Source organism: Diceros bicornis, chromosome 3, assembly GCF_020826845.1.
Source record: "Diceros bicornis minor isolate mBicDic1 chromosome 3, mDicBic1.mat.cur, whole genome shotgun sequence".
Classification (NCBI taxonomy): Eukaryota; Metazoa; Chordata; class Mammalia; order Perissodactyla; family Rhinocerotidae; genus Diceros; species Diceros bicornis.
This window is the reverse complement of record NC_080742.1, coordinates 89,788,299-89,808,144: the sequence shown is the minus strand read 5'-3', so window position 1 is coordinate 89,808,144 and position 19,846 is coordinate 89,788,299. Positions and strand designations below refer to the sequence as shown.

Genomic DNA, 19,846 nt, shown 5'->3' with positions numbered 1-19,846 from the left:
ATAGACACACAGCTGAGGACCTGGGCCCACACCTGGGCAGGGCAGAAATGGGGATACCAGGCTCATGCTTCTTGTCATCAGGAAGAAAGGGTCCCTCCTGAAGGATATTGGAATATTGATATCATTGTCTGTGAAAGCACCGTCAGCCTTAGAAGCAACTTTCACAGGAAAGGAAGATCCTTGGTCTCAGAGCAGACCCAAGACTCACCTGGAGCTCTCTTTCCCACTCAGCCTGTTTGGTTGGGCAAGACATGCTATCTAAGGCTCATGCCAAGAAGTAATCTATGGGTTTCATAGGCACTCCCAGGAGACTCTGAAACCCAGGAATATTAAGCCCAGGGACTGACACTGAAATATCACTATTGAATAGTCTCTCTCTGATGGTTAATAATTTTGGGAGGAAATATCAGACTTATAGAATTTGCGAAGAATAAAGTGTTTTAGTTGTTCTCAGCCAGAAATTGTATATGCCATAAATTTTGTGTACATTTGTAAATGTGTGGGGTGTTCTGATTATCACAGTTATTGGTGAGGTTCTAAACTTCATTGGAGACATAGGAAAACCACATTCAGAATAGAAATGTTCTCCCAAATGCCAGCTTGAGCCCCCGTTAAAAAGCACTGATAGAATAAAGATTTAAAACTACAGAAATTCAGTAGTTCTGCATTTTGGAAGAACCTGGGGACGGTCTGTTCCCTCATGCGGGAACTCAGGGAAGATATCCCAGAGAACTATAAAGCCAAAGATTCAGAGATAAAAGGTTAAACGGTGGGATTAACAGGGGGTTACTAAAACAAGTGTCAGTAGGCTCCACTCTTCCCTTTGTTCAATCTACTTCCACCCAAAATACAAACTCAATGGATATAGTTACAATTACACAAGATGTATAAATTCTAGAGATCTGCTGTGCCACAGAGTGTCTATAGTTAATAGTAAGGTGTTGCACTTACAAACTTGTTAAGAGGGTAGATCTCAGGCTAAGTGTTCTCACCACACACACAAAACCAAAGGGACTCCAAAAATCTTTTGGGAGTGATGGATATGTTTATTACCTTGATTGTGGGGATAGTATCAGTGTGAATGCATATGTCCAAACTCGTCAAAATGTAGACATTAAATATGTGCAATTTTTGTATAGTAAGTATACTTTAATAAAGGTGACAAAAACATACTCACATATACCCTACCTTAATAAAATATGAAAACTGGCTTTCAAAGTTAGTAGACTGAATAGCTAGAGAACAACACTTGCACTAAAACAACTGGAAAAGCTCATTAAAATATAAAAGATATATATTTAAAGGCACTGGGAGCTACTGAGACAGTAAGGACTTAAGAAATCAGCATCCCACAGAGAAAGGATAAATGTGACAAACCATTTTCCCCCTAGAGTTATTGCTAATTTACTAACAGTGGTTAACAAGCTGAGAAGAAAGAGAACACTGAGAGGGTGAGGAGATTAGAGGAACTCATATCACCTTACTGGCCCGGGGAACAACATTTGTATTCAGTCACCACTGAATAGGAAAGGATTCTCTTGAAGATCCCAGCCCTTGGGGCTGGCGGGAGGAATAGGAACTGATTGAAAATCAGCACAAGGGAACTTTTTATGGGGATGGAAATGTTTTAGAATTGGATCATGGTAATAGGTTCACAATTGCGTAAAATGATTTAATCTCATTGAGTTGTACACTTGAAATGGGTGAATATGTTATACAAGCAATATTTTAATAAAGCTGTTAAAAAAAACTCCAGACATTTAGTTTGGAGCCTAAATGACTACACATTAGGAGCAAAAATGAACAGCAATCAAAAAGACTGAAGCTCAGCTTGAATCCAGCTCAATTACCAACTAGATTAAGATGACCTGCCTCTGCCACAATTTCTCAGCATAAGTAAAAAGGAATCCTCTCTACAAGAAGATAAATCATTCAGAATTTCAAATTATGTCTATGCTTTTTCATAGACAATATTCAGCTTTCAAACGTAAATTATCTAGTGTGTGAGGAAACAAGACCAACATGGCTGAAAACCAAGAAGAGAAAACAGACAAAAGAAATAGACCCAAAAGGGATTCAGATACTAGAGTTATCAGACACTGACATTAAAATAACTGTTATTAATATATTCAACAAAGTAGATGACAAAATAGAGGATTTTACCAGACAACTGGAAATTGTAGCAAATATTTAAATGAATTTCTACAATAAAAACATAAAAATACCTACAATTAAGATTTTAAAAAGGGTTTAAAAGCAGAATAGATACAACTGAATAGAATAAGTAAACTGGAAGATAAGTCAGATGGAGATGTCTAGACCAAATCATGTAGGAAACAAAAAGGATGGAAAATACAGAAGAAATTGTATTAATTGGACCATAATTATAGATAAACAGCTCACCATCAATCTAAAACCTTCAAAGACATCTGAGACAAAAAAAAAAAAAAAAAAACTTTATCTATTAGTTCTCATCCTCCATTGACTGATGTTGTCCCATGGAGCATTAACTCCCTGACAATTCTGGGTTGTGCATTTGTAAGCTTCAAACAGGCCACTCCTGTATCTCATGCCACAGCAACGAAAGACGTTGGGAAGGAAGCTAGATACATGGTCCATATTTAACATGAAATGTAATCAGTATAGAGTGGGTCAATGTCTGCATGGAATAGCTGCATAAAATAGCTGTGGCTGGAATCAAGACATATGATTTGGACCAAGAGGATATGAGGTGATACATAAGAGCATTTGATAAAGTCCACTCCTTGCATTGTTTCCTTAAGTCCAAATAATCACATCTTCAAGGTGGTAGCTGCAATCTGTACAAATATAAGAGGATTAGGGCTACAGATCTGCTGCTATTACATTACCCAAGGACATAACTGATATTTATCGTCTTCTTCCATCACCAATTCTAGATTTCCTCCAACTTTGCTCAGCACTTCAATGGTCTAATGGTTTATTTGATGGGGTGACCCAGACTTTAATCCCTGAGCCCTTAGATGTCTTTACTTTGTCAGGCCATGATTGTTGCAATTGCAAAATTGTCACTATCACCAGTAATTGAAGCACCAAGAGATGCTTGAGTTAGTTCCCTGAATTCCAGGTAAACCTTTTCCTGCTGTCATGGTGTAGCAGCAACTCTATCACCTCATGGTAACCAAGATCAATACCTCCATTCTTACCTGCTGTTTCTCAGCAAGAGGAGACCAAAATGACCAGGCACAGCCATAGTTCATATTCATTGGAATCCTTATGATGTCCTGTAGTGGAAGCAGCCATTCCCTCCTCCCCTCTCTCCTCAAGAATCAGAACTTCTTATCAAGTAGACTCTAAAAATTCAGAGGAAGTAAGTACAAATTTGCAACTGGATCGCTGGGAGTGATGATGAGAGGGATGCCATTCTTACTTCATCCCCGTGGCTCCTGGATTCATATTTTAGCTATTGGTTCAATGCATACCACATCCTAGAGAATATCATCCCAGCCCCACAGGTGTTATCTCAGAGCTGGCACCTCAGCCAAGCTTTTATTAGGTCATTTCTTCATTCTATAAGGTCAGATATTTCTGAGAGATGCAGTACACACACACACACACAAAATGGATCCCATGGTCATAAACCCATTATTTCATTTCCTTTGCTGTAAAATGAGATCATTTGGTCCCTAGCAAAGCTGAGTAGGAACTCCTCTCAGTAAATCAGTCATTCTACAACCCTGAAGACGGTGGTGTTGGCATGAAAGTAACTGAATAAATGAATATTTCATCTGTTTATAATTGATATAGTCTGCTCACATCCTTTTTTTTCTCCCATTCATTGCTTGAGTTCATCCTGATTTAATATGAGGAAATCCATTTTCATCCTTTTGAAGTCTTCACTCTAAGATCCCTGCTCCAACTCTTCAAGAACACTGGGACGTTATTCAAAACCCAGGAAGTTAATATGCTGTACCATGTCAAGTTGAGGTTACCAAAACCTGCTCTGCTTCTAGATGCTGTGTGACTTTTACTGCTGGATTCTGATCCTGCACTTCCCAGCTTTAATCTGGTGATTCTGTTGCTGCTTGAAACCTCTGATGGCCTTGAAGCGGTGTCCCAGTATCAGACTCCATGGTTATTCTCTTAGCTTATTCTCATGTGGGTTAACATCATTTCTGAAAATGAAGAACCCTATGCTAAGAAGGTCATCAGGTACTTCTGGCTTTGACTACATGCTGGGTAGGACTCATTGATATGTAGACCCTTTTGCCAAGCTCCATGTCCTTCTGGAGATTTGCTGTTGTAGACCCTCTATACTCTCATGTAAATACTGAAGCTCCTCCTCAGTAACTATCCTCTACCCTATGAGTTAAAATTATTTATTCTAAGCTACTAAAACAAAAGTAAATCCAATAACCAAAAGGGGATAAAGACATAAGTCACTTGGTGGTCACTTTCTGGCCAACAACTCTCCCATCTCTGGAGCCCAGAGTCACACCCTGTGGTGTCTGTAGAGATTCTGCAAATCCCATGGCTCCTGGCCAGTCCTGCCCAAGATATCCCACCTTGATAATTTGATTTCAGACATTTGTCTATTTGGAGACAGCTGAAAAAACGAGCCCAATCAGATTTCCTTCTCTTGGGCAAGAAAGTGGTGCTGGTAGCTAGAAAAGAGGCAGAAACATGAGGGTTTGTGCACAGGTTGGAAGCATCTTTGTGAAGCTGAGGTTACACTGCTGGCACAGAGATAAACAGCTGAGTCTCCCAGCTCTGTGAGTTGCATCTTCAGAGTGGAGAATGATCCATCAGGACTTTCAGCTGAGAATCAATCCTTGAATATTTCAGACTTCTCTGGGAGATTTTCCTTATAGAAGGAAATCAGAAACTTCATTTTCTGCCCCAGGATTTATCTACACCAATATAGGTATAGGTGACCAGAAATGAGTTCCACCTCAGCATCACTTCCTGTCCCATCTCTGTGACCTGGTGGTTCAGGGTCTGGCGGACTTCAGATTCTGTGTGTCCTGTTGGAGGAGAAAGAAGCTGAAGATTGAATAAGGGAATGGATTAGGACTAACTGCCTTTAGTTAATTCAGAGATGATAATTTCCTATGAACCCCAAGGATTCACCTGCTTCCAGACTATAAACCACCCAACATAGGAGTCAGGTATCCATGGCAGGGTCAGGACGGGAGCGAAGCCTCTCTTAGGTCAGGCCTCTGGTCATCAGAAACAGAGGAGAGGAATTCTGAGCTCCCGTGGTCCCACAGTGGAGATCTGATGGTAGCATTAGCCTTTCTGGCAACATCCACTGTCCCTGGAGCGTCCTCCACAAAGGAGAGGAGAGAACATTCGTGTCAGGGCACACCCACCCAAAGACACGGGGTCTGCTCAGTCCTTGTGCAGGACCGAGGGCCATTACAAGGAGCAATGGGGGAAGATATGGGGTTCAGCAAAGAAGGATCCAAGTACAGAGTCCTGCTCTGAAATGTCACGAGGCTGTCACTACTTAATGTCTGTATTGAGCAACAATCCAAGGGCCTCAGACTCTGAAGATAATGCAGGACATGAAGCCCTGAGGAATTAGGATTAAAGAGACAGAAGGTAAAAGAATCAAGTCTGAAGGTGTGAGAGCTCAAGTGGAGGAGAAGCCAGTGAGGAGCTGAGATCCTGAAGGAGCAGAGAGAGTGAACCAGAGAACAATGTTCCAAACCGGATGAGGGGGCTATTGTCCTCAGTGGGAGGAGCAGGCAGAGCACTCGATGAGACAAGGAGGTGTTTTGAAAAAGTTCTGAGCGTGTTTGGGGCTGGGATCAGGGCTGAGGTCCAGGGTCTAACTTGGATGGAAGGAGAAGTCAGAGAAAGGTACTTACTGGAAGGAGGATTGCAGGACTGCTGTGGCCAGAGTATAAAGTGTCTCATGGAAGATTTCCCAGGGGCACAAGCTGATTGGAAGACACTTGGAACGACTTCAACTTGCTCATGTCTGTCCTACTTTCAGCTGTAGGCATAGCCTTGTTCAAGACAAAGCCAGGCCACAGGCTGCTGATGTTTGTGCATGGAAATGAGCGTTGCCATACCCAGTGAATTGACAGCAGTGTTATGGTCTGAGATATCTGTCTAGGGCCCTACAGAAAATGTTGAACTGAACCTTAGTTGTCCCCATAGCTTCCTGGCTGGACTCAGGAGGTTGTGCACAGGGAGAAGGTGACCCTGCAGAGCTGTGTCTTGTCTTTGCTGCTAGCAGAGAAATACATGGCAGAGTCTTCTGGCTCCAGGGCATCCATGTGAAGGTACAAGAGGGAGCTGTCTGGACATTCAGGTAAGAAACAACCTAGAACTGTCTTGTTTTCAGCAAATTCCTTATAGTTATAGACAAACATGAGTTCCAGTACTTTCTGAGGACTCTGTTTATACCAATACATAGAATTATGTCCCAGATGTTGTTCTCATTTCAAAGACATCTTATTGCTCATTCCCACGACCAGGTGTTTGGTATCTGAGTAATTCCACTGTCCATGGGGACTGTTGGGGGAAAGGGACAAAATTCAGACAAAGTCCAGAAGGAAGAGTTTGCTCCAGCCACAGGAAAATGGCTTAAAGTCCAAGGGCAGCCGATTTGAAGTCAAGACTCAGCTCCCAGGAAACAGAGGGCCACACAGCAGAGCAGCCTGTAGCCCATGGTGGAGTCACGGCTGTGGTGGCCTGTCTAACTAGGATGCCCTGGGGAGGGGGCTGGGATCTGGTCTCTGCCTTGGTTGTGGTTTTGCCTGTGACATCATTGTCCTGACAGTTTCCCCAGCTCCAGGGACTATTTCCTCCTCCCCTTTTCACACCTTATACAGATACTGATAGATGGTGGATTTGAATGGACTGGGCTGAGATATTCCTCTGACAGCTGTTCTTTTGCTATTAGCCTTCCTCCTCATTACATAGATTCTCCCTCTATCTCCCTCCCTTCCAAGACCCCTTCTCAGCGACAGATCATTTCCCCTTCAAGGGATACCCTTCCTTCTCTGCTCAGTCACACAAGACAACATCACTCAACACAATGTGTCCCTCAGGATCTAAGCTCAATGGAGCCCCTCTGGTGAGCTAGTGTTAGGAATAAGACTGGATGGTCATGGTCCCAGTCTGGACCAGTGCCCATCATCAGAAATGCATGACTGCGATTCCAGCCAGGAGCCGCCACTGAGAAGGGTACTGAGGGGACCACACAAGGGATAAGCCATCCTCTGCCCCTGTAGTTGAGGGTATGGGGCTTGGCTGGGCTGAGAGAAAACGAGTTGCTGAAAGAGGACAACATGTTAAAAAATAAAATTCAACTAAGTAAATTTTAAAAATTTTTGTTGGCTCTCTTCAAAGATTCATAAATGGGGCAGCATCTAATCCAACAGATATAAAGGAGCTCTGAGTAGCTGAATGAAATAAAATACTTTCATAAGCAGAAAGGAGCAGGAACAGGGAAGTTATACTAGCAAAAAGCATAATCCTCCTTATCTATTGCCTCTTGTGTCTAGTCAATTAGCAAGTCCTTTTATTTTACTTCCTAAACATCTTTTAAATCTCTCATTTCCTTGTATTTCTATCACCACCATCATATCCTAGCTACACTACTGCCTGCCTGGGTGCCTGCACTGGCTAAGTCTTTTCTCTGCATCAGCTCTTTCCACACTGCTCATTATTTTTTCACACTATAGCCAGGGCAATTACAGAAAAACGCATGCATGCACACACACACACACACGTATGCACACATACAGCAATGAACACTAATCTGATTACAATAAAAGTCAAATACTAAACCTCAATGGCATGGCAAGGAGTACATGAGAGCTCTCTGAATGTTCTGCTTAATTTTGCTGTGAACCTAATACTGCTCTAAAAAATAAAGTCTATTTAAAAAATTCAATGACTCCTATTAAATTTTATGTTAAATTCTATATCTTAGACTTTGATTTATAAGGTCAGGAAGGGTCTGATGTCTGCCTACCTCTCTCCAGCCTCACCTTGTACCCGCCCCCTTCCTCTGCTCTGCCACGTCACTACATCTTTCCATTCATTAAGCTCACCAATTTCTTTCCTGCTTGAAATATTTGTGCTGAATCTTCCATCTTTCTTAAATGCCTGTTGGTTCATTATCCTCAGTCCCTCTTAACCACCTCTAGCTCATCTTTAGGATGTCAACTCAAACACAACTTCCTCTGAGAACCTGCTCTGTGACTCTACTAGGTCTCCCTGTATCATAAGCAGTGGTAGCTGGGTTCAATTTCACACAATGCCCTGGCCACGCCTCCCTGATACAAGGACAGAGACACTGGATCCCAACAAATATTCTCTCCCATGAGGTTGAAATTTTAACAGAGACATAGAGACAGAGGTAGTGGCTGCAAGGTGGAAGTAACATACAAAAAGCTGCCATATTTAATATATAGAATTTGATGAGCTTGGAGATACGCATACACTGGTGAAACTATCACCACAATCAAAGTAATAGACATATACACCACCTCCAAAAGTTTCCTTGTGTGCCTTTCTTTTGCTTTATTTTTTTTGTGGTAAGAATACTTAACATGAAATCTACCCTCTTAAATTTTTAAGTGTACAGCACGGTACTGTTAACCAAAGACACTATGTCATACAGCTATGTCTTATAGCAGATCTCTAGAAAGTATTCATCTTACATAACTGAAATTTTATATCAGTTGAACAACTCTTCATTTCCCCTTCCCTATAGGCTCTGGCACCCCACCATTCTATTTTTTGTTTCCATGGGTCTGACTACTTTAGATGCTTCACTTAGGTGGAATCGTGCACTATTTGTCTTTCTGTGACTGGTTTATTTCACTTAGCATGTCCTCCAGATTCCTCCAAGTTCTCAGAAATGACAAGATTTTCTTCTTTTCGAAGGCTGAATAATCTTCTATTATATGTATATAGCACATTTTCTTTATCCACTTCTCTGTTGATGGAGTTGTTTTCGTATTTTGGCTAGAGTGAATAATGCTACAATGAACATGTGAGTGCAAATATGTCTTCAAGATCGTGATTTTAGTTAGTTTAGATGTATACCCAGAAGTGGGATTGCTGGATCATATGGTAGTTCTATTTTTGATTGTTTGGGGAAACTCCATACTGTTTTCCATAGCAGCTGCAACATTTTACATTTCCACCAACAGTGTATGAGGGCTCCAATTTCTCCACATCCTTGTCAATACTTGTTATCTTTTGATTTTTGATAATAGCCATCCTAACTGGTGTGAGGTGATATTTCATCTTGGTTTTGATTTGTTTTTCCCTGATGATTAGTGACATGGAGCATCTTTTCATGAACCTGTTTTCCATTTGCATGTCTTCTTTGGAGAAGTATCTGCTCAAGTAGTTTGCCAATTTTTAAATCAGACTATTTGTTTGTTTTGCTGTTGAATCATAGAATTTTGTTATATATTTTCAGATATTAACACTTTATCAGATATATAGTTTGCAAATATTTTCTCCAATACCATACAAAGCTATAGTAATTAAAATAGTACGGCACTGGCATAAAGACAGAAATACGGACCAATGGAACAGAATAGAGAGTTGAGAAATAAACCCATGCATATATGGTCAACTTATGTTCAACAAGGGTGCCCCAATGGGGAAAAGATAGTCTCTTCAACAAATAGTGTTTTAAAAACTGAATATCCATATGCAAAAGAAAGAAATTGGACCCCTATCTTACAACACACAGGAAAATCAACTCAAAATGGATATAAGACTTAAACGTAAGACATGAAACTGTAAAAGTTCTAGAAGAAAACATGAGGGAAAAGCTTCTTGACTTTAGTCTTGACAGTGATTTTTTGGATATCACTCCAAAAGCACCAGCAACAAAAGCAACAAGAGACAAGTGGGACTACATCAAACTAAAATATTTGTTTTCCTTGTAAACAGTGAATTAGAAATTTTAGACCACCAAGAAATTTAAAAATGTCTAAGAGATTTTCTACTGGATTTCAATTTCTACCCAAGACGTAAAAAATAACATTCATGTATTGTCTTTCCTGGTTTCAGCCTCTGCTTGTGAGAAGAAATCCTTCAAAAGTCTGAGCCATCTCTATCCTTGCTCCTCGGGGGTTAGTGGACCCAGAGGTTTTTACTCACAAGCAAGGGACTGCTTCAAAGGTGGATGTTATTTTAATCTTATTCATGAACATACTGGAGGAGGAAAAATATGACAAAGATAACAGCTAATCATACTTCCCTTAATTATTTAAAATGAGTTTATTGTATAAGACTTTATTCTTTCTTAAAGACTATAAATAGGTTCCTCAAAAATAATTTAGACTAAGATCTTGCAAGCATTTTTTTTCCCTACATTTGGTTATAAGAAGAAAGTAATGTTTCTAGTAAAAGGACACACAGATCTTGATGTAAACTATTTGGGAATGACATTTAATGTTTTTTTCCCCTACCTTTTCTTAAAAGGAGCATAACCGTTCAACATATGATATCAGGGCCTTCAAATTCTCAAGGGAGTATTTGATCAAAAGTCGCTTGCAGTAAATTAACCATAGTCTATTTTTGTTAGAAAACACAAAAGAATAATACATGATGTTTAAAAACGGCACCAGAGAGTACACTACAAATAGAAGACACTCAAATATTTATAGAGTATTTGAAATTGACTATTGGTCAGTCAGAAGTAGTCAGACTGCTTTCCATATTCCAGAATGGACACACAGCTGCAGTTGTATGAAGTGGTGAAGCAGCTAATCAAATAACCACCTTCAGACGCCTGAGACATGACATGTACTGCAGCAATTGGGTTGAGACTCCTGTAAACCAGTTCTGGAAATTGCTTTTGTGGGATGTTGAATTACAATGCCAGTTGACTCACAAACTTGCAAATCTCTTATGTGTAACGTGGGGTATTTAGTAAGAAATGTGCACTCAGAATGGGAATATCCAAGGATGTGGAAGACTTAAAGGACCTTGACTCCCTCGAAGCCTCTGATATTCTCCCTATGGCATCTCCATTACTGGAGAACACTGTGCCTCTGTTGAGTGTGTGTGTGTGTGTGTGTGTGTGTGTGTGTGTGTGTGTGTGTTGGGGAGGGGGAGATAAGAGTCTCTCTCTTACTCCATCTATCACTGACTCTCAAAGGTTAATTTGGTTTCAAATACAGCATAACTCTGAGAGTAGTATATAGACTTAGAGCACAAAAAGAAAGTATTACAATTAAAAAGAATTGCTCATTGACAGCATGAAAAATTTGGAGGAAATTTTGTAGAAATTTATTTTGATGGTCCTGGTCCAAGGAGGACAGGACAGAAATTTAGACCAGATTGTGTTCAGTGCTATTGCCACATTCTTGTCAAATAAGACGTGGGCAGCAGGCTGTGTCTCTGACAGTCAGCTGGTTTGAAAATCAAGTGTGGACACAGCATCCATCCATGGGAACTGACACTGCAATACTGTGAAGCTTAATGCAGAGGAGGGAAACCAATGACTTCTTGCGATAGAGATATGATCACTTTCTCACCACGTTTCATGCCAGAACCACAAATGCTCTTCTCTTTTCCTTGCCATTGGTGAAGGAAGCGGCAGAATATGTAATAAGTATTTTCCTAGCTCTCTTCTCCAGGCTGAAAATGCTAACAGAGTAGGGGACTACAATTAAAATGAGTCCCTGGCTTCAGTGTCAATGAACACAGTCTGAAGTGACTGACTCCAGGTGGGGTATTTAATCACAAATAACATGATGGACATGGTCATCATGTCGATATAATGTGGCAACATGTCCGTTGCAGAATTGGCTCCCATCTAATTCCAGTCAGTTCTACTTTGATTTGGAGTAAGGTCTTGTTTCCACACCTTCATATTCACAATTTGTTTCTAAGCCCTCACTCCCTCATACTCACTACACACTGCTCTTGATTCTCCCCTTTCAAAACTCTAATCCCTTCAGTTATTTAATTTTTTTCTCTTTTTTGATCTCATATGCATAGGATTTGATTTGTCTTAATCCTTAGTTCATCACACACAGGTATTGTTTTTGGATGCATGGTTATTTATTTATTTAAAAATATAGTAGGTACTTGTAAAACATCTCTCCTCCTCATCCAACAATACTCAGGATAGACCTTGACAATATTTAAATTTAACAATGTGGTTCTGTTCCATCCCATTTCCTACCACTCCCCATCCAGTTCCATATTAAACACCAGTTAACTTGAGTCATCATCTTTCCTTCTCAGTGTGAGTTGGTAAATGTTTGACAACTAGCTCTCTGGAGGAAAATAAAACACGCTCTGATTTGCTACGTGTTCTGTTAACCATGAGGTAAATATTCCCACTATGGTTGATTTCAAGCTACCAACATGATGTCTTTGAAACTGGAGTTCAGAAAGATGTGTACAATCAGCTCTCACGGGCTGGTAAAAGCTAGTTCCAGCAAGAACTGTTTGTTGCTTTCCTTTTAATATAATTTTATCTAATATATTTAAAGTTGTTAAAATTATTTTCGTGGTTTATTTAGTTTTAGCTTAATAAAAATTGTATCATGGTTTATGTGATCTTCCCAGGATTTTTGCACTTTATACTATAGTGCTAAGATTCACCTATAACATTGCTCATCACTGCAGTTCATTCATTTTGACTGATGTACATACAGTTTTCCATCATATAAATATACCACCCTTTATTCATTCACTCTCTTGTCAGTGCATATGTGGCTTGGTTCCATGTCTTGCTACAGTGAATAGTGTTGCTTAGAACACTTTGTGTTCATGTCTTCTGATGTGCATATGCAAGAGCTTCTCCTGATGTAAACCTGGGAGTGGAATTGCTGGGTCACGAAACACAGGAATGATCTACTATATTAGATCATGTCAAACTGTTTCTGAATTGATTGTATCACTTAAGCTACCACCAGCAATCATGTGAATCCATACCCTCTAGAACAGTTTATATTTCCAAGATTTTTATATTGCTAAACAAATGGATATAGACTTACATATCATCGTTTCTTGTTTCACATTTTCCTGATCACCAGTGAATTTAATTATCTCTTAATACATTTATTGGTCATAGATGTTTCTTCTGTTAAATGTATCTTAATATGCTTTGCTTATTTTTTAATGGTCATATAAGATTTGTGTTAAATGTAATTTTTTGGTTTTTCTTAGGAAAGGATTTTTCTGGTGGGCTTACACTCACTGCCCCACTTATTACCTTCTGGCTTGGGACAGAACTTTCTAGCTCTGTTGACAAGCCAAGTGGTCTGAAGTCTTTCTTATCTTCTAACTCTGCCTTCTCTTCCCTTTGACACCGTTCTTGAGATCCAGCTCAACCAACCCATTCTCTATGAAGGTTTGCTAAGCTCTGTACCGAGGTATAGAGGGTGCATACCTTCCTTTTTTCCCAGTCTTACACTGTTCATTCATCAGTGAAAACACTATATAGCACATCATCAAATTCTTTCAGGATTGAATTTCTCTGCTTGGTTGCCTTACGATTCTCTTTATCTTGAGGTTCTAGGATGGAGACAAAAGTGTGCTGAACAGTCTTGGAGAGCCAAATGCCAAAGTTTATTGTAAAAATTATACATTGCGTTATCGAAGCATTTTGAGATCTATCTATAGGATTATGTGTAGATTGATCTAAGAACATACGATTGACATATGGCAGAGTCTGGAAAAAAGTACAGGTTTTATAATTTTCAGCCCAGGAACATTTCCACATCAGTTGGCCACTTTATAGGCCCAGCTTCATTCCGACTTTTCTGGTTCTCAAACACTACACCTTGTCCACACTCCATACTCAGGTATTCTCACTTGCTCTCTCTCTCTTTACACGCGCGCGCGCACACACACACACACACACTCTCACAGATGTCTCAATGAGAGAAGCTGTGGTTTTATTCTCTCCACGCCTCCTTCCACAGGGCTGCACGGATGTGGTGGGGTGGGGCAGAGGGGGCTGTTGCAAAGGTTCTTGTTTGGGTCTCTGATCTCTGCCCAGCGCTGTGTCACTAGCACCACAGAAGTAGAGGCTGCTGTCTGCAGGACGTGCACTCTCCACGGTCAGAGTTGAAAAAGTTAGGCTGGAATGGTTGATGAGAAATTTTTTCTCCCCAAAATCTTGTTCGTATGTGGGCGTGGAGCCCCAATTAGAGGTTACAATCAGTGTGAGGCCCTGTTTTGGCAACTGACGATACCAAAACACAGTTTGGGCCTGAAAGCCCGTTGCATGGCACTCGATCTTCATGGAGGTTCCATTCTTACAAAGAGCCCTGCTTGGATGTTGAGAGACGAGAGCACCAAGCCCAGAGCCTGCTGAAACAGAGGTGAAAGAGGTGAAAGAGTCCAGCAGGACCAATCAGACATGACCACAGGCAGAGAACTCACAGCCTGGCTCCCTCACCTTTCTCCCAGCTCCCAGAGAGTCCTGTTTGTTTTGTGAAATCTCCCTGTCAGACTCCCTGGATCATAATCCTCCATCTCCCCTCACTGGTGACTTCTCACCTTACCCTTTACACTCCCAGAGGGCATGGATGTGCCCACTTATTTTGATCAGCATAAAAAAAACCCCAATCTCTGGCTACCACCTCACTCATGCCAACACACACGCGCACTCGCCCAAGCTACTGATATAATAAGGCTCGTACTGGGCCCCAGAAGCAGCAGAAGCATCAGCATCTTCAGGGGTTAGCCTCACAGCACAGCTCTCTCAGGAGAAGTATGATCCTGCGTTTCCTTCTTTTCTCCACCTCTAGAAGGATGGATGACTGCTTACATAATCCTGAGGCTGCTCTAATCTGCCCCCTAATGGCCGTCTTTACCAATGATGCAAGATCTCCTGCTCTTTCTGACTGTCAAAGAACCATTCATACATTGCAGGAGGGGCCTCAAAAATGTTCTAATTCAGGTGCCCTGAAAATGTTCTAATTCAGCTCCTAATTTTGTAGAAGATACCAGTGTATCTTCTAGATCATTTAAATGACTGAAACAAGTTTTTTAGCCTTATATAGGGAAAGGGGTATATGTTTGTGTAGTAAATGGTATTATAGTCGGTTCTTTACTTTGTGTCATATCCTCAAAGTAACCAATGTAGTGCAGCCTTGACAGCTGGATTTTCTTTTTTGTCATGCAAGTACCTGACTTAAGCTTTGATTGCTGAGGCGTCCACTTCAAGGGGGAAGCCACTTCAAAGATGTCTATTTCTAATAAACACAGCGCCAACCACAGGACACCTCCATGCTGCCCCCCTCCCCAGGCTCCTTTGTTTTAGAGACCTTGGTTGATTTCCATAACTGACCACTTGGGCCACTTGTTTTTTCTCTTCGGGTGCTTTAAATGCCTCCTCTTAGGTATTAAATCCACCAATACAGAGTGAGCCCATGAAACCCTAGACTCTCACCCTCAACACCAAGAAAAGCAGAACCCCTGGCCTGTGCTCTCCCTCTCTCTCTACCTTCGGCCTCTCTGTGTGGCCCCAGATGTGCTATATAATTTTAAGGACCTGTAAGTAATACACCTTTTTTCTTCAAAGTTTCCCATTGGGTATTGCTGAAGGCATCTTGCAATCATAAGAACCACAAGGGCCCGTCCAGACGCAACGTTGGTTATAGACAGGCTGAGACCACACAGAACACCAAGACAACTCAGAGTTGTTAATCACTAGAACTATGGGTGAGCATAAGAAATCCTAGGCTAGAAGTTCAGTGTTTCTTTATATGGATGATAAAGACACTTCCTCATCTTACATGGACTATTTATTTCACAATTATCTCATGCAAGTTCCCCACATAATGATGGGCTTAATACTAAACTTGGCTATATATTATAGTCTGTATGTCTTTGTATACAGCACTGTGGAGGCTGTGAGGGTACTTTATAGCTATTTCACCATGATACAGGTCATAAGTTGAGTATTGGCCAATGGAAATATGTGCTAGGAGATTTAGGAATTTACTTCTGCTTTGAACATGCTGGAATATGTGTTGTAAATGGATTATCCCTGGAAATGTATAGCAATTTCAAAGGGGCTGAAGATTTTTCTCCAAAGCAGTATACTTTCATTTATAACAACCTCCCAGTTGTATTTTCACTTAATATTTAGTTTTTTTTATGGGGAGTGGGTAACTAAGAAAGGTGGGATTAGGACTTGATCCATCAAATTATGTTTGTACTACAGTGACATGGACTTTTATAATAGCAAGTATAATTATTGTATACTAAAATTAATGCATACATAAGACTGATATGTGGATTAAAGGGCATCTGACATGCTCTTGTGGGTATACTTGCTTCATGTTTGGTACACACCATGTTAGACTGGGACCACCTCACTCTATAACTTTAATTTCCTGCAAAGAGTAGGTGAATGTACCTTGCAATGCATTACTTCTCGTACGACATTATGACATATACGAGATGAAGTGGCTGGAAGCCCCCAGATCAGGAGAAAATCTTTCTACTCCTTTTGAGGACCAGCAGCCACCAGGTATATACATGTGGTTTATGTTACTGTATCAGCTTAAACGAGGAGGAAATACCTTTCCCAGAACCTTCTTCCTGGTATAGCTCTTGATTAGACTTGATCTCAAGAAAAATATTTGCAAGTGAAGAGGCTGTCACTGTGCTCTGAAGTCATCCTTGGTCCAAGGCAGTGAGGAACAGGATCAGAAATACCAGTTTACCATATTATGGTGGCTACTCTTCAAAGATGGCACCCACATGAACCACACCTCCCAGTATCCACATTCCTGTCAGTGCCTTTCTCTTGACTCTGGACTGGCATGTAGGTGCTTGAAACAACATGGTATGATTTTCCGAGATGGATCATAAGCAGCCTTGTGGATCCCACCTGGTCTCTTGAATGCTCACTCTTGGAGAAGTCACCCACTACGTAATAATTTTAACTACCCTGAGGCCACCGTGCCATGAGGAAACTCACCTAACACATTGAGAGGCTATGTGGAGAGAGAGAGACATGTCAGGCTGCTCCACAGCTGTTCCAGCCATCCCAGGTGAGGGATCAGAAATGGAAATAGAGAACCCATCCCAAATGTCCAGCCCAGGTGAGCCTTCTGATATCTCCAGCCTCGGTGACTATCTGACTGTGATGACATGAGAGACCACAAGTGGGAACTGCCTGGGCAAGCCCATCCAAACCACAGAACCACGAGAAATAATACATTTTTATTTTAAGTCACTATATATTGGGGTGGTTGTTGTTATTCTAAGCTTTTTTAGTGAGACATAAAATACATATAGTAGACTGTACAAATCTCAACAGTACAGCTCGGTGTACTTTCACAAAAAATACATTCATGTAACTACCTCCCAGATTAAGATATAGGACATTTTCAGAACCCCAGAAATCTCCCTCATGCTTCACTCCAAGTAAATTAAAAATGCCCACAAGTAGCCAGTATTTTACCTTCATATAGTATGTACTCTTGTGGCTGGCTTCTTGTGTTCAATATTATGTCTATGAGATTCATCCATCCATTATTTTGCAAGCAATATTTGATTTTTTGTTATATTTTATTCTTTTATATAAATGTAGCACAGTTTATTTATCCATTGCATTGTCGATAGACATTTAAGTCTTTTCCAGTTTGAGGTTATCATGAACAAAGCAACTGTGATGGTGTGTTTTTCTCACGTGTTCTTTTCTATTTCCTCAAAATTTTGGAATATTTCTTGAGTTTCTATACAATTAACATTTTGGTTTTCTGACTTGTCTAATTTACTACTGATTGCTTCCAGTATATTTTTAAATTGAGAAATTGTGTTAATTGCACCCAAGATATATTGTTGTTCTTTGGCTACATTTTTCTACAAATTGTTCTTCCTAATTAATAGATGCAACGGTTTCTCAAAACTTGCCTAGGAAACATTTAATGATATTTTAACTTTTTTAAATTTTTTGACCTTCTTTTCATACAATAACTCTCTTACAGCTTGGTCATGGGAATGGGAGCTGTTATGAAACTTCACAGCGTTTCAGTGTCAAGACCACTCTGAAAAATTAAATAGTTCAATAGTTTTAGAGTGGATGTTTTAAAATCAAGAAGAGGCCATATGCTTTGTTTTATAAATTCCTCAACGGACAGAGGAAATCTGTATCCTCTCTAGTTATGCCCAAGATAGCAAAGAAGAAAAAGACTGTCTATCTCTTCCTGTCGTCCCTTTCATTTCCTTTCTCTCATTGGACAGATAGCCTCACCCTATCCCATTGCCTCTGGAATGTGGCTTGCACACAAGGAGCAGAGAACTCTAGGGCTATGGCCCCGACTGACACAAAAGTCCATGACTGCATCATCGGGCTCAGGAGATGATGGACCTGTAGGTGTCTGTGAACATGGTCTGGATAGTCCAAGTGCAGCATCTTAGATCCATCCCATTTCTAATGGTTTCCTCACTATTGTCAGAGAGCGTTCATTGCAATGACCGTTGGAAAGCTCATCATAACACAGTTCAGTGTTTTACATCCTGTTCAGAGATTAGTGTCTCTTTCCCGTCTCTGTATCTCAGTATACTGGTCTCTGTGTGAGTCAGGATTCCACAGAATATATGGGAGAAAAAAGCCAGAGCTAAACACAGGATTCAGGAAGGAATCCAAATAAAATGCATGAAGACATGTCTTATGTGTAATGATCCCCACGCTTTTTCAGAAATTGCTAATCCCAAGAGACACAGGGCCACATAGTAGAACAGACTGGGGTCCTTAACTGCTTCCAAGAATATTTAAAAACATATTTCATGCAGCATTTTTAGCTGGATGCAATGTGAGTTTTAATCTGAAAAATATAGACTGTCATTCATTTGTCAAAACAGACTTACTCGATCAAATAAAAACTTGTAAACAAATGCAGTCCCAGGAACAACACCACTTGCCTTCTAATTCCAAAGATAGTTGGCAGACACTAAAGGGAGAAAATATACAGAAAATATAAAGACCATTTGCAAAATAATACTGATCACCTGTCTGCTGATTATGCAGATATCCAAGGAAGGTCCATTAGAACTAGAAAGTCAATTTTGTTCAATAACATTGCTCCACTCATTTTCTCTTATTGCTGTATTCCAGGGGCGGTGGGCAGGAGGGGTTGGTGGTGATCTTCCTTATTCCTGATTTTATCTCATCACTCTCTCCTGCCACAGTTCCCAAAGCCTGTATCGCTCAGTTGGTGCTCGTGCATCTGGTGAAATTCTACTCATTATTTGAGTTTCATTTCACATTTTGCCTTCTCTTTGAAACTCTTTCAGATGTCACCAGACAGAATTGTCCATGTAACTTCTTATACTACACTAACACCTTTCATTACAGCACACATATGATATTTGATTATAGCATTTGTCTTTACACATTTCTCTCCCCAGTAGGCTTTTATTATCTTTCTGAGGAAATGGACCATTTTCTGTTCATTTTTGTTTTACAGTGTTTGGTAAAACTGAAAAAAGAGTTGGGTTGCAAAATTAACCTCTCTCTTCTCTCTTCCCCTCTCTCCTCTCTCCTTCATCCCCTCCCCTTTTCTTCTTTCCTTCCTCTCTCTCTCTCTTTCTCCATGAGATAGATAGATAGATAGACAAAAATAGATATAGATATTCAGATATATATCGTATTTAAAAACCAACTCAGTGGATTGCTGAAGTGCCAGGCCATTCCACAAAGTGTGTTGATGGCAGCAGCTGCTTTGGAGGCCTGGTTGAGGTGGAGGAAAGCAGGCAGATCAGGGTACTGAGTCCAGAAAGCCCTGACATCCGGTGAGGAAACAAGGCTTGGGGCATATTGAGGCACAGAGAGGAGGTGGCTGTGCTTCACTGTGCCTCTACTACTGGCACAGAGATACAGGGCTGTCTGCTTCTT

The 19,846-nt window shown here is 40.6% G+C and overlaps 1 gene segment (V, D, J or C); it reads right to left on the bottom strand.

Moving 5' to 3' along the window:
• Positions 1–13,402: 13,402 nt before the first annotated feature.
• LOC131400303 (T cell receptor beta variable 20-1-like) lies at positions 13,403–14,719 on the bottom strand. The segment is given in 3 exon segments: positions 13,403–13,531; positions 13,856–14,301; positions 14,634–14,719. Coding segments are annotated over 3 exon segments (606 nt in total).
• Between the last annotated feature and the right edge of the window lie 5,127 nt (positions 14,720–19,846).